Below are 15,830 nucleotides of genomic sequence, written 5' to 3'. Positions count from 1 at the left end.
AAATATATATATTATCTATGATTCTTGTTGTATTCGAAATACATTAAATATTAATAACCAACAATATGTTGTTAGATTGTAAGCCAAAAATTACATATTACAAAATATTTATTAACACAAAAACAAACAATAATGATATGTGGCCAAGTTTCTTGAATAAATGTTATATGATTATGGTATTCAGAAACCAAAAGGGGTTCACTAAATGTATTTGGCAGTATCTGACTTTGGTTAGGTATTAAATTGAAAATTATTTATGCTCCATAAAGTATTCAACGTTTTTTGGGATTAGGTATTTTTGTTGGCTTAATATGAAGTTAGCTTTTAGGCTTGGATTAGTCTGAATTACTAAATAATTTATCAGTAAAACACATTGATTTATACCTTTATAGTTAAATTTGTCTTTTACAGTTTCTTAATTTTGACGATTTTTAAACTAAGCAGAAACTATTAGTTTTGTATTTAACTTTTATTTTTATGGACTTTGCTTTTGACAATATAGACAATATTTCCACATTAAGGATTATATATATTTTATTTATATTTTCTTTATATTGAGTTATAAATGGTATCAGCTTAAAGTTAAGTATCCAATATGTTTTCCCTTTCTGAGATTAAAGGTTTAGAGAGTTTGCCGGACTTTGATTTCAATACAAGTCTTTGGTAAGATTTAATTGATCTATAAGATTGTTATTGGCACTTTGAACCAACCACAAAGAACGATAAAAAGTTGATTAAAGTGTGTTATTATTTGTATTTAAATCAATGCTTTAAATGCTTCGCCCCGTTTGGCGCTAATTATATATTGATTAACATATTCTCTTACAAGTTGACTAGCATAGCTGTCGTGAGTATATATCTCTGGATATTTCTTGGAAAGTAATGCCTTTTCCTATCCATACAGAACTTGTTATTAAATACGATAAAATCACGCGGACACCTCTGGTGGCAACCCACCATGTGTTTATGGATTGGCCGACCTCCAGGTCGCGATTGCAAAGGCCAAGTGCCACTGCAATTTGCTGAAAAGTCAGAAGCCAAACCAAAATCCGCAGATTCTGCTGGGTGTAGCAGTGCGGAACCGAGGGAGGTGTCTGCAGGATATGAAATATAGAAGTCGATCGCGTTCATAGTCGGCCACTTAATGTCATGGCGGCGCCGTTGGCCATTAAAACAGCATGGAATATAGCCAACTGGCAGTAGTAAACGCCCAAACGCGTTCGCTGGCTGTGGGAAAATCTGTAGAAAATCTGAATCTGAATCCGCAGTTGTTACAATTTGAGTCTTACTATTACAGTTTCAATGGGTTTGTTCTGCTGACGTACATAGCCGCTGACCATTTGCGACCTTCGGCTGTGCCTCACATTTAGTCTATGCTCTTTAACACGTTTACACGAAATGCATTTCGATTTATTCGCAATTACCGAGCAAGCGGCATTCGCTTTTAAGTGATTCATGCCCAGCCATAACTATATATACATTTCTATATATATGTCGACTGACTGTTGTTCTGTTTGAATGCAAATTCTATTGTAATTAAACGTGCTCCAATCGCCGACAAATTGCTTGTGTCTGCTGATCTCGGGAATTATGATTCCAACATTTCAATCTAAAGATCTCAGCTAATCGGCTGTTGGCGTGTATCTATTATATATATATAGTTTTTATTTCAGAGCTTCCCACGGAGCTGAGTGACAATTGAGTGACAGATTTTGGAGTGGCAAAAGATGATTGGGCTAACTAATCAACGAAGAATTCTGAGAGATTACAGATAAAAATAAGATTGCAGATAAAAATAATCACTATATATACAATTCTTTGAATTCTTTTTCAATTGAATAAAGTTAGTATTTATATACAAATTCGAATAAAATAACAATTTTTTGTATCTTTAACTAATGTTTTACATCTGTTTTTGTTAATGTAAAATTTAATTAAATATTATTTTAGTTTTTCAGGCACATCAAACGGTTTTAGACTATATAGTATACATATATTAAAAAAAAAAAATTTTACTTACCCTTTTTTTGAAATACAATTTTTGATTTTATTAATATAGTTTCTCAGCTCGTCATTAAATAAATAAATATCATTGGTATAAGGAATAATTAAATGCAGAAAATCACAATATAAACATAATAAAGCACTCCTCATTTAAAATTAAAATGAATATTTCACAGTCAAATCTGCCCATTTAAAATACATATGAATATTGATATGCAATTTCTGAATAATTTTTAATAGCTTTCCGCACTATCAATCTTGATTTGCTTAGCATGCTGGTGTTTTCCTTGGCCCTAACAAATTCAACACTTGCGTTAAACTTGAAACACCCCGTCGGGAAATCGGAGATAATTAAGCATTAAAGTGTTCAGCTTTTTACGAGCCCAAAACAATTTCAGGGTCAGGCTAATTGATTAACCGACCAGAGCAAATCTGACGAAAGTAAAAGTAAACTTAATAGATACTTAATTAAGTTGATTCAGTTGTTTAAGTAGCGTGTTAATTGCACTTTCAAAATCACGCCAGCACCTACACCTGGTCGAAAGAGTTGGACACTTCAGAACCAAATTGAAATCGTAACATTAATTGCCTGGGTTCAAGTGGATGGGTGGGGATCGTGGCATTTCTCACACGCCGAACCATAAAACTCTATACTCAAAACTCCATACCGAAAATCCCCACTGACTCAATCGCTCGTGTGAGAAAATTGTGGCTGCAACTGAAGTTGCAACTGCAAGACAATCGCAATTGTTTACTGGGTGCTGCACCAGATATGCGCGGCTTTTATTATTATTCCTCCGAATCCGAAACGGCATTGACAAGGCCACACTTTTGGACGATGATGAAGTGGCTCCGGTCGAAGTCGCTCGGGCATGTGAATGCCCCGGGCAAAGTGTTTGCCCCATGGGCTCCACAATGTGTAATTTATGTAGCTGGATTCCTAAATGTAATGAAGCCATAAAGGTTTTCGGGGAACGGGCTACCGAATTTGAACAAAGAAAACTTCAATCAGCGCCCCAAACATAATACTTATGCCAAACAAAGTACGAATTAAATGTCAATTTATTGTGGTTGTAGTTCCTTTTTATGAATGCGTAAAAAAAATAATTTAAAAAATCAATAAAAAAAATGCAAAACAGTAAAATAAAACACAAAGTAATGATATTAAAGGATTGGGTTGAGTGAAACATAGAACTAAACTATAGACTATAAAAACTAAACACTGAAATTCAAAAAGAAAAATCTAATTATGGTGATATTTGGTGGAATTAAAGAAGTAACTAAAATAAATTTAAATAATATTTTTTCAAATGGGGTAGAACGCCCAGAAAAAATCACTTAAACTAATCAGGTAGTAAAACATTACTTACTTGCAAAAAACATTGAAGAAAAAATTATAATTTTGGGTATTCTGCCTTAAATAAATTGTATAAGGCATTAAACTTAAATTATTTCGGAATGCAATCTTTCTTTGAGTCAGAATTTCCAGTGTGTCCAATACTTAGATTTCAGACAATGACACAATGTCTGTCCAACCAGCACGTGCCAAATAATTGTCCGAATCAATGAGCTGCCGGCCACAATTTTCATTCATCCATTCGCAACAGAATCGTGCGTAAACGCACAACTCGTTTGGCCTTAATGTCAACGCAGCTGGCCAAGAAACTGCGAGGAAAATCCACAAAAAGCCCATAAATTTGCAGCAATTGAAAGCTGGCCAAAGCGGGTTTCCTCATGAGACGTGGAAATTTAAATCTCCGCCTCGGCGGCTCTGAACTTGACACAATTTCGCTAACGTTGTGCAAATGAACTATTTGCGAGTCGGGCCATTGCAAAAGTGACACAATTGAGGCAGAAATACATAGCTGATGGCTAATTACAGCGATTGCCACAATTGTGGGCCATTAGAGAGACCATCCCAGATGGGGGCACATTCAGATCGGCGGGGCTCCATTAATCATCATCCGCGAATGGGAGTTGCAACGCGTTTCTCACACAATCAACAGTCGGAGTGGCGGAAAAAATGAATTGCCTTTTTATTATCGAAACCGAAAGTGAGCCGAGATTATGAGTTAAGAACCGTCGATCAATTTGGTCAAAATCTTGTCTATATATTAATTTATGACTAGTGTCTGCACGAAATTGAAATAGTATTCGAGGTGTGTTGCGTGTCTTTTGTTTCTCATATAATTAATGATGTATTAGGTGAGGAAAAGGCAATATGAATTAGGCTTTTGTTTATGGCATAACTAATAAGCTTCCGCATTTGCTTCGCCAGGCGAACATATGCTTCTTCTGAGGCTGAAATCTCAAATCAAGAGCCAACAATTGGCCATCAATTAGCCAGGCTCAGACTAGATGTCAACTCAATTTGGCCTGGCAACCCATCAACGCAAGAGATTTAATTATCATCTCCGCCTGTCTGCAACCGAAGTGGATTGCTTTGGATTGGAGTGGCGTGAACTGAAATCTTGGGATTCGTTTTCGCTCGTTGCCGGCATCAAAATGATGGCTAATTGTTATTTTTGCATATGCAGGCAGGCGGCTGCTTGCATGTTGTTTGATTAGACACCGAAAGGGGGAGCGGGGGAGAGGGAGAGAGTGGGGGTTACATAATAATCTAGTTAACAAATTGTGTCATGTGGAGCTAGCCGAGTAACCAAGTAACCGAGTAACCAACTGTCTCACTTGCGGCCTGCATCCAGCAGCTGCAACTTTCGAAAGCGTTTTGCCGCACAGAAAGAGAGAATAGAAACGCGACTTACATAATCCAAGGGGCTGGCAAGGGGGAGGGGGCGGGGACAATTGTCGCGAGGGTGTTGGCCTACGACTCCATATAAAAAAATCATTAAAATATTGATATAAATAATCCCCGGCCAGCAATCTAAGCCAAAGCAACCAAACGCTGCATACTAAAACCTCACGAATTTCGGCCTGCATTCACCCACCGCCAAAGTTCCAAAAAATGGTCAGCGGCAAGGCAACCATTCCTTGGCCCAAATATGATAGATCTTCCGCAATCATGTCGTTCGGCTCTGGGTGTGTCCAGTTGAAATGGAAAACTTGAGTGGAAAAGAGGAAAAGCCGTGTCCGCCGGCAATTGTGGGTTAATGGGTGAATGTGCTGTTTGAACTACATTACAATGGTTAATCCGTTACTGGCGGGGGTCCATGGCTATAAGCTGCGGATTGGAGTGGTTATGACTCGGCTGGGGCAAGTGGCAAAATATTTGTAATGCAAAACTAAACAAAAGACTTAAGCAACAAACCTGCCCTGCCTGGCTGCTGCACTCAGGGAGCTGGAAATTTGTGCAGGAAATTATAGGAAATTCGCAAGCACAAAACGTGGCAATAAAAGTTAATAGTGTTGTTTTGCCAGATATTTCAACACATTGTTTTGGCATCTGAAGCCAATCCTTTGTCATTGTTCTTGGTCGAGAATCTCCTGAGTCCTTCATTGTTCAACACATTATTTTAAGACAAGCCTCTTTGCAAACTGCGGACCACCTCCAGCTTGTAAACATGTCCGAAAAGCTCTGGGGGATTTATAACAACTGGACTGCCATGTTACTGGCGATAGATACAAGGCGGCGACACCCACGCAACGCTGACTGAAAACAGTGCTTCCAAGGGAGTTGCATGTAAGCCGGGTTCAATCTTTGATCACAGGGCAGCCACACGTCGCCGTTGTGCAAGATGCGATTGCCAACAATTGTGCTGCGGTTAACCCAGTCGAGAGTTGGGGGTGCAGATCATAAGATGCGGCAGTCATCTCTGTTGCGGTCTCTGTTGCCACTCGATTGTGTTGCAACACAGAGCAAAGTATGAAATATATATCTATAAGTTATCGCGCTGTAGGAACAATTCTAAGCCGGATATGGTGAACAATGCGATAAGCATTCGACATGCCACGTCTCAAAACAATGCACTTTATCGAGAGCCAATAAATCAGCGAACTGAGCCACAAATTTCAACAACAAAAATGACAATGGCCAGACAATTACAAAACCATATAAAAACCAATTCGATACGAGAAACCCAAAGCGGAAATTTTGTAAAGCGCCACGCCCCCTTCGCCCAGTCGCCCCAGTCGCCCAACTGCAAACTGTTGTTTGTGGTGAATGCATTGCGAAAAGCGAGCTGAATGCAGACCAAATTCGACCCAAAGTTTCGGCCTGGTCATGGCAAATTGCCATTGGTGGGTCTCCATTCTAAGCCTGGTCTGGTCACCATCGCCTGAAGGTCGAACTCCTCGCGGAACAATAGTGGCGATCTATGTAAATCTCGAGCGACATAATTGCACGGATTAAGCTGTTGTCTGTTTACTGGCCTCTCCCCCTCTCGCTCCTCGCATTCGTAATTGGACGGCTGATAAGCCAAACGCCCACCAAGATATTTGGCATTAAGCTGTCAGAAAATTGAAACCCAGATCCCAGATCTAAGAGCGTTTACAAAAATTACAATTTGTAAGGGAAAAGCTTAGACCGGCAGCCAAAAAATAAGACAAAATAATACAATCAATTTGAAATCAAAGTAGTTTTGACCTTGGCGGAGTAATGTTTTTTCGGTGGGTGCACTTTACCTGTTGAGGAAAGGAAAAAACACATTTTCTTCGCATTATTATCTGATTTTAACCGAAATCTGTATGACAAGCATAATATACACCCATGATTTTATTAATCAATTATGCCTTTTTTAAACCTTTTCTACCTGGCAGTTTAGCCCTTTTGTTTATTGATTGCAGTTTGATTTCCAATGAATTCCATTCGGCGTTGGTCAAGGTCAACAGTTTGTTCAATTACTGCAGTTGGTATTGTTTTTTTTTCATCGCCCTCCTCTTTTCTGTGGTTTTCTACCACAAAACGTAGTAGCCGCTGGTCGAAAACGATCAAAGCAAATCATGAGTAAATGTTAATTGCCATGAGTCGTTTGGGTTTAGTTCGATATGTTAATTGCAATTCGGTTTTGCATAATTAATTTAAATTATAACCTACGTTCTGCACTCACTGTTGACTTGTGAACTCACTACCATCGGGCAATATTTCGCAAGACATCTGACAGAACGAAACTCAAAATCAAACGAATGACTTGGGCAACGAACTTGTTTCGCATATTGCACACACATGCGACAAAACCAACAATAACAATATCCAGAAAAGCTGCAAACATTTGCCACTCAATCAGCAGACAACAGCTAGTGCAACTAAGGCAACGCACACAAATTGCTTTAATTACAACAAATTTGTTTGAATATATATCAACTTGAGGTATTTCAACCGTGTTTAGGCACGTGCACTAGGAGAAATAAGTTTTTTTTTTGAAATATAATTTAAAATTGTGAGAGGAGCGGTATATATAATAATTTAGGCACTTTATATTAAAACACGTCCACTTTATTCAAACCATATACCAAGAATGATTAACATTGGGCTTGCTTAAAGATTATGTTATCCTTAATGTAAGCTTAACATTAACAATCGATAGTTTATCGGGCGTAAGGCTTATTATAATAATTAAATATTAGTCTGATTTTGATCCTATAATATTAATATGTGTAAATGTACAATGTCTTAAAGGTTTATTTATCTCAGTGTAGTTGAAGCAAATGCTCTCTGACTTTTTAGCCGACACCTCGGAATCACGACGACCGTTCACGTTATGCACCCGCTAGAAAAATATGGCCAGCTCTGCGGCTCTCCAACTCAAGTGACCAGATACTCGGATCTTGCATCTTGGAACTCGGATCTGTGGGTCCGCTGACATGACGAGCCAAGATCGGGCCAAGATTGCAACTGCTGCGGGCCACATGGGCGTTGCGATTCTGTGATTCTGCGAATCCGGCTGCCGACTTGGTCTGGGTGGTCCACTTTGGAAGCTTTGAAACTCCTCGCCTGACTCATAACTGTTAAGATATACGTTTGCGGATCTGTTGCACGTACTAAAAGCCAGCGGAAGGGGTGCATAATTAAATCGAAAAGGAAACGCGCAATATGGCCAAAGAGTTTCGCATTCACGAATTTGCAATTGTCATTGTTGGGTCTAGTCTAGTCTAGTCTATTTTAACTGGACTTGGCTTGGTTCTGGCGTTGTGAGTGGCCTATGATTGTTCAAGGAATTTCCACACATTTAACTAACGGGTTAGTGCATACCTAGGAAACGAAACCTCTTATCAAGGAAGTTGAGATAACTGGTTTCAACTTGGATTGTTAGTCAGCACTTGCAATAAGAGTTTTAGGAAAATAATCTGTGGCATATCAGGAATATTCTATAGAACAATCCATACCACTCCTCATGGATATACCAACCCTACCTCTTCCCAAATATGGTTCAATCATCCATCAAAACACAATCAATTACTGCATTTTGCTCGAATCCAATCGAAACCTACTTTTTCAAAGTCTCAACTGCGAAAATTCAATTAATTGGCCATGGTGGTGCGTCATTTTCCGTAAACAAAGGACGTAATCAGATTGTGCTCTAATTCAGGCAGCCTAAGCTGAATTCCGAGATTCAGTTTGGGTAGCAAGAGGCGTAGTTTTAAGGGGGTGAAGAAATAATAAAGAACAACTTAGGCAAGGCACAATAAAAATGTTCAATATTTTCTTGGATAATATGTATTTTTGAGCCTTTAAATATTTAACTAAAATATTTTTTTTTCGGAAGGGGGTTTACAAATTTGAGAATTATAATAAATGTATAGATATTGTGGTAAAATAGAGTTGCCTGTCTTTTTGCTTGAATATTAATATATTTATGTATTTAAGATGCGTCTCTTCTTTATAGAAACTTCAGTTGCCGATGGCAATGTAAGTAAAAAATGCACTAACTGGAATTGGTAAAATTGTGGAATCAAGACACAAATTTTTTACTTTTTTTTTGAATAATTTAATTAATAATAGTACCCCTTTGAAGGCTACACTCCTGGCTCTAGACCATTGCGATTACAACTGTTAGTGATCCGTTACACGTCGTTTGCCGTTCGACGTCGCTGTGTCGTGCTAACCTTGAGATGATTACTTCAATTTTTAGTTCGCGATGCCCATCTAGGAGTAGAGGGGGTTCAAAGGGGGGAATGTCAGAGCCGAGCTTACTAATTCGAGACAATTTATTAAATGAGGCAAAGCAGGGCAAGTACATAGCATAAGCCCAGTAAATTTGACATAAAACAAAGCAAGGCAGCCCCGAAAATATGACAAAACAAAACGCTTTTTTGGTCGTAGTTTTGGCCTGGTAATGAGTTTGGGCTGTACTGGCGGATATTTTGGCCATAATGATGTGGCGCCATGCTGCTCCCCACTTCTACTGCGTCTTCTCTCTACAGAAAACCCCCCTTGCCTTTCCATTTGCGCAAGATTGGTTTAATAAGCAAAACAGCCTACATGGCAATTAAAAAAAATGGCAGTAGGAACAACAGTAGTGCACTGGAAAATATTTGCCACTCACTTGAAATGCCCAATACCAAAATGTGTGTTAATAAAAATTCTTTTAATTCAAACTTAGTTATTTGTATTAATGATCAGCAGTTGACGAAACTAATAACAACAAAAAGTAACACGAACATAATAAGTACCCAAATACATGCAAGAAAATACAAATTTATATCTGTTTTAAATGCTTTCAAATTCCTCATATTCAACAAGTTAAAGCTTTCAATTAAATGAATTTAATTCATTAAACTATCCATTGTGCTATATTAAACTATATGTGGGCTTTAATTTCTTTTAAGTGCACAACAGCATTAGCTGGAAGCTTTTATAGACGACGCCCGCTGCAACTAAACAAAAAAGAAACATAGAACATTGAAAACATCGTCTTGCAAACCCACGAAATAGACGAGCGAACAAATTGCAACATGCTGTGGAAAATCTTTTGGGGGGAGGAGGAAAAGGGGAGCAACACCTCCGCCCACCGAAATGCAATTTTAACTTATTTCAGCCATTGTCTTATTTTATTCATAAATATTTGTGTTTACGGCTAATTTTATTCGAGCTTGAAGATTGTTTTGCGAGGGAGCTTTGGAGAGGCCATTTCAATTAAATCGTGATGGGAGATGGAAACATATAGATAGATAACCTTTTTTTTTCTGATCATGATTTCATAATTAATATGCCTTAATAATGGCCAATTTGATATGTTAATGTTTGTTTAACTTTAGTTGATAGAACTCGTATCGAATGTCGCGTATTATCCAATTTGAGGTTTTCCCTTCCATTTCACAATTATTTCGATTTACATACATCGCGAGTTATCTCACAAATCAGACAATTTCCAAAGACAAACCACAGCGAACGCCCGCTCCACATTCAACTGAACTTCACTCTCGTTTTTCAAAAAGCATTAAATAATTGTTGGATTGTTGAGTGGTGGAGGGGGATGGGAAGGGGAGGGGGAGTGGAAGGGGAGGCGTTACGGGGGCCTCAACTTCTTGGGCTTCGCTCCGCAAAGCTTGGCTTTGCCTGGTACCTTTGTTGTTGTACTGCTACTGACCGACTCGCATTCGGCTTTTTGTGGCTCGGTTCGTGTTTGGCCCGCTCGGGCGTTGTCTTGTATATAAAAGCGGTTTCCTTCTTGGTTCTAGTTATCAGTTGAATCCAGCTCAACGTACAGCACACACTCGCGTCTGCAACAAAAAAACAAATCCCAAAAAACCAATCTCCATTCGCAATGGCATTCTTCAAAGTGAGTGAACAGGATAGCCCAGCATCCGCAAAAGTGCCATGTGATCTAATGAAATATAATAACCCACCCTTGTGATTTAGTCCCTGATCTGCCTGGCCGTCCTGAGCGCCGCCTCCGCCGGAGTCCTCCACGGACATGGTGCTGGTCTCTACGCCGCCGCCCCGGCCATCTATGCCGGCCATGGCCACCACGACGAGGGAATCGACTACCATGTAAGTGGGTCTAGTACAAGGAAACTAAAGAATAGGGTTCCCAAGTCCAAAAGGCAGCTAATATGAACTTAAAAACTATTTCCATAAAGCTCACTTAAAGTAAATTCTAGTGAATAGATTAAAATATATAACTCATTTACCAGTTTAAAGTAACTCCTTAAAGTTCCTGTTTAAAAACTTGAATTTCATAACAAAATGCACCTGGTCCAAGTTGAAAACTAAGCTCTTATTAACACTATACAATTTTTTCAGTTTTCCTAATAATTTAATTTTTGCGAAGAAAATGCAATTGCAAATTTACCAAATCTGACATTTTAAAGTTAAAAGCGAGTAACCATAAAATTTGCAATAAGCAAACAAGCTAAGCCATTCAAGCCAACATTTTAACTCATAAAAATTACTCATACGACTCGTAATCCTTCTCCACAAAAATTACACATACGCCATGTGTTCCCTTTATATGAGTTGTAAACTTTATAAGCAATAATCAGGCAATCAAAAAATTATGTATAATATGCCCTAAAAATTGCACCACCATCATTTGGTGGTAAGTCTGAGCAGCCTTTCAGTCAATCCTCTGGCAAATCAGTGGATGCTGGCCCAGGGTCATCGTGGCTTTTGACATTTGTGGATTTTCCCACGCCAAGTCCATTAGCATAGCCAGTTGTACCGCGTGGCGTGTGGCATGCACATAAAATTAGCACTCAATAGCATTTTCTTTCGGCAATCCACAGGCCTACCCCAAGTACCACTACAACTACGGAGTGGCTGACTCGCACACCGGCGATGTGAAGTCGCAACACGAGGTGCGCGATGGCGATGTGGTGAAGGGATCCTACTCCCTGGTGGAGCCCGATGGTTCGGTGCGCACCGTGGAGTACACCGCCGATGACCACAACGGTTTCAATGCCGTGGTCCACAAGACCGGACCCACCGTGCACCATGCCGCTCCCGCCGTGGTTGCCCATGCCGCACCCGCCGTGGTGGCCCATGCCGCTCCCCAGTTGGCTTATGCCCCGGCCATTGCCCACCATGTGGCCGCCGCTCCTGCCGTTCCCTATGCCGGATCCCTGGCGCACCACGCCGCCGTGCCCGCCTACGGATATGCCACCCACAACGCCCACGCGCATGTGGCCCACTACTAAGGAGGCCGGGATGCTAACTGCACCACCTGCACCACTAGCACCGCCACCACCACCACCACTCTTCTGTAATTTATTAAGCACGTTGACGACCTCACAAAACGGATGATTCGATCCACTGACGAGCCTGCTACAATACTCAGTACCCCAGTCATGTCCATCGCCTGTGGGGGATTCCCCTCCATACCGCAGCATCTGTCTCCCTCTCACACACACATTGCCGTCTCTGTCTCAGCTTTCGCGCAATTCTCTCTTTTGTTTGTTATCCAAACTTCACTTTTATTGTAAATAACGAGGAAAAAAACGAGTGAGGAACAAACGCCCATCATGCCACACGCCCACGAAGAAGAACCAACCTGAAAAAGATGAAGAAAAACGAACAAAACATAAAAAAATAATAAAAAAACACATGTATTATAATAATTTTGTGTATACTTTAAGTTTGAAGCTGATACTGCTGACACTGCTATTAAATACAAAATGTAGAGAATTACAAAAATTCAAATAACAATGTTTTTATTGCACGGGAAAATAAGGAAAATCGATAAAACGATTTAGTCTGGATCTAACAATGATAAAATTAAAAAATCTTTCTGATGTTTCAAGTAAAACTTACAACTATTAAACTAATAAATAGAATTACATAAATTTCAATATAGATGTTTTTACATCAAAGAAAATCATTTTTGACTTGAAGTAAGAAGACTATAACTAAATGATATGGTTTTTAATGCTTAAAAAGTAATTTATATGATTATGGCAATATCATAAAATAAATATAAATATTAATAATTCTATCAATTCTATTGACTTTATAGACTTTTAATTAATATTTAATTCCATGGTTTTGAATGACTATGAATCAGATTAAATAGCTGTTTACCATTTGTGATCAAGAATACATTCACTTTCAATCAGCAATCGGATCTAACTACTGCTAATTATGGTTCCCATTAATTATGAAAGTTATGGAAATTGATGGGTAGAGCACTTCGTTGAGATCACGCCACTTGATTGACAATTATCGATCTGGCTAATTTGTGGGCGTGAGTGGAAAAGGTGAAGGTAAGCATCGCCGATTGATTATCATTGGATTAGCCAATAACCAGTTGGTGTTGATTTAACTTATTGGTTGAAGAACTCTGACAAATGTACACGTGCATTTTTATCTTTAGATGGGCTTTGATTTACCTTGACATTAATTCAAGATTTGCAGATTAATTTGCTGATTGAATATAAATACAAACACATATTTTGTGTATAATTCCTTTTTAACTTTTTAAATGCTTAAACAAATGTATAATATAAATAAAACATTTAAACAAAACGTCGTATATTTCTTAAAGAAGGATATTGTACTTGCGTAGGAGGATAGTTTTAAGGATGTCTACATAATCATTGATTAATATTTATTCTATTTTATTCAAAGAAAGCTTTTAGGCTGCGATTTTCCTAGCTTAGCTTAAAGCTTAGATTTAAACATTTTTCTAAGATGGTTAGAGTTATATAAAACTTCAATGTATGCTTCTTGGCTGTTTTCTATAACAGTAATAGAAAAAGACTACTTTTAAGCAGGCACCGTAATCTTTATTTTTGCGGACCATTATGATTATTTACAATTCTAGAGTCTTTATAGTGATTTTTTAAACCGCATTTGGGCCATAACATGGCAAATAATGGACCAAATTTGGAGTAATATACCTTGTTAAACTCGTAATAAAATTTCCAATCGATCTGCATTCAAACCTAATTTTTGACCCATTTTTGGAAAAATTGATGATGTTACCCCTTATAAAAATACGAAATTTTGACCAAAATTTTATTTTTCGATATCAGCCGGAAAATGATGAGGATTGTTAGATTAGGTTGTAAGTTGTATAAAACAATAAGTCTTTGAGTTTTGAAACCCCTTTTAATCAGATTTCAATCAAAAAATCCTTAAGCATCGGTTTACTTCTAAAAAAATAAAGTTATTAAAGAAATTCCAAAAAAATGTGTTTTAAGTCCCCATCAATTAACTCCTCTCCAATTATTACTTATTCAATAACAAATGCAAATGGCAAGGTCAATGGGTGCCAGTTGGATAACCACAATTTCCTATCCATTTACGCACTTTTACTTTAATTCCCTCACTGGAAGCCACCGCAGAGAGATGCCCCCGGCGGAGTTGCCCTCCAGTGCGGTCACAAGTTCGGGGGCGTCTCTCCGCTGGAGACAATAAACAAATAAAACATAACTCGAAACATTTAAGTCACAAGAGATGAGTGTGTGGAGGCTTCCGCATGCAACAAATCTTCGCATTTCCGTCACTTTTAACGTGCGAAAGAAACGAAACAAAGCCAAATATTGATCTCTTAATGGGTACAACGTGGTTTTGTTTAGACAAATGCCCAACGATCAAAACAGAGACGTCCGAGAAAATGGTTCAAAAGTGCTAGGTGAGGGAAAAAGAATTTATCAAAGATCAGTGATCACCAGAGCGTTTAAATGTGCGCATTTTTGTGAGCTCAGGCCAAAACAAAAGGGTGAATCTCTCATACGTGGTCTCCATTAATTTACTTGATACGAAAAATAAGAACGGACAGGTGCCGCCTTTGGGGGCGGATTCTCCACTAGTTAAGGTCGAAGTGGGAAATGCCGGAAGGAAGTTTCCGCTGGTTAACTAGATCTGAGTTTCGGACAGGGGTACTAGGCAGTACCTCTCCCTTGTGCCTAAATCTCAATGTCAAATGGAATGCAAACTTGTATCTGTATCTATAGCCGCTGCTCCAATAACCTTTAGTTAGCCAGCAACTTCTTCATACTTAAATGACAGTTACTAAAGTCTCGGCTTTATGTTTCTCTTTCAGTTTTTTCCAACTCCGACCAGTTGACATTCAAGATGACTGCCTCAATAAACTGTCGCCAACACGTGCTCTCTATATGGCATCGATTGCAGTTAGTGTATCTCGGTATCTGGGATGCTGTGTGTGGCGGCAACATTAAGATGCAACCTCTGAGATATGCATCTATCGCAGCAGATACGATTTATAGATAATAAAATACCTCGACTATTGGCTACTGGTTTCAGGAGATGTTCGGAGGGGCCAAGAGATGGCTTGTCGATACATTTGTTTGTTGCACAGTGTCAAGTGATCGGAGTTACATTTGCTTGTAATTTGTAGAGCTTGTAAAATTGGCTAGAAAATCTTGAGATAGAGAAAAACTTGTGTGAACGCATTTGTAACTACGAATCCAGTAATGAATATATCTTTGTTAAGATTGAACATGTCTTAAAAAAATAACGATTTTATATAAATGCTGTACAAATTTAAACCAAATGCAAAGCTCAAATTTGTAAACTAATTAAAATTTTAAATTATAAAGCTTTAATTAAATAAGGTGGTAAAGCTTACCGAGTTAGTCGTTAATAAAAAATAATAATTAAATAAAAATAATAAGTAGATATTTTCTAAATTAGAAAATTAGAAAATTGATTAATTTCCATATTACGCATACGCAGAGTTAACCCCCACAAGTTTTCAACTCCCACTTAGTTTTTAAGCCCAACCAAACCACTGTTAAATGCTAAATGCCGTCTGTCTGTCTGCGTAATTGAAAAATCCCATTAATTGATGATTAATGTTGAACAACTGATGGGACATTTTTAAGCAGAAGTTAAGTAGAAGCGAACATAAATAATAAGAGACAACCCATCTACCCAAGTCAGCAGTGCATAATCAGCCCGTCGACTGTCAGAGTCAATTATATAACAATGTTAACTGGATTAGTTGGGCCGTTAATTTGATGCATGG

At 38.4% G+C, this 15,830-nt stretch overlaps 1 protein-coding gene across 1 annotated transcript; it reads left to right on the top strand.

Annotated features, from left to right (window-relative positions):
• The first annotated feature begins 10,598 nt into the window (after nucleotides 1-10,598).
• On the top strand, nucleotides 10,599-12,518 carry LOC108040018 (cuticle protein 7). Its single transcript, XM_017117247.2, has 3 exons — nucleotides 10,599-10,682; nucleotides 10,763-10,894; nucleotides 11,629-12,518. The coding sequence occupies exons 1-3, from the start codon at nucleotides 10,668-10,670 to the stop codon at nucleotides 12,037-12,039; spliced, it is 558 nt and encodes a 185-aa protein (XP_016972736.1). The 5' UTR covers nucleotides 10,599-10,667; the 3' UTR covers nucleotides 12,040-12,518.
• Nucleotides 12,519-15,830: the final 3,312 nt, after the last annotated feature.

This window comes from Drosophila rhopaloa, unplaced genomic scaffold (assembly GCF_018152115.1).
Source record: "Drosophila rhopaloa isolate 14029-0021.01 unplaced genomic scaffold, ASM1815211v1 contig_163, whole genome shotgun sequence".
NCBI lineage: Eukaryota > Metazoa > Arthropoda > Insecta > Diptera > Drosophilidae > Drosophila > Drosophila rhopaloa.
Note: the sequence above shows the minus strand (reverse complement) of the source record. Positions and strands in the feature narration are given on the sequence as shown.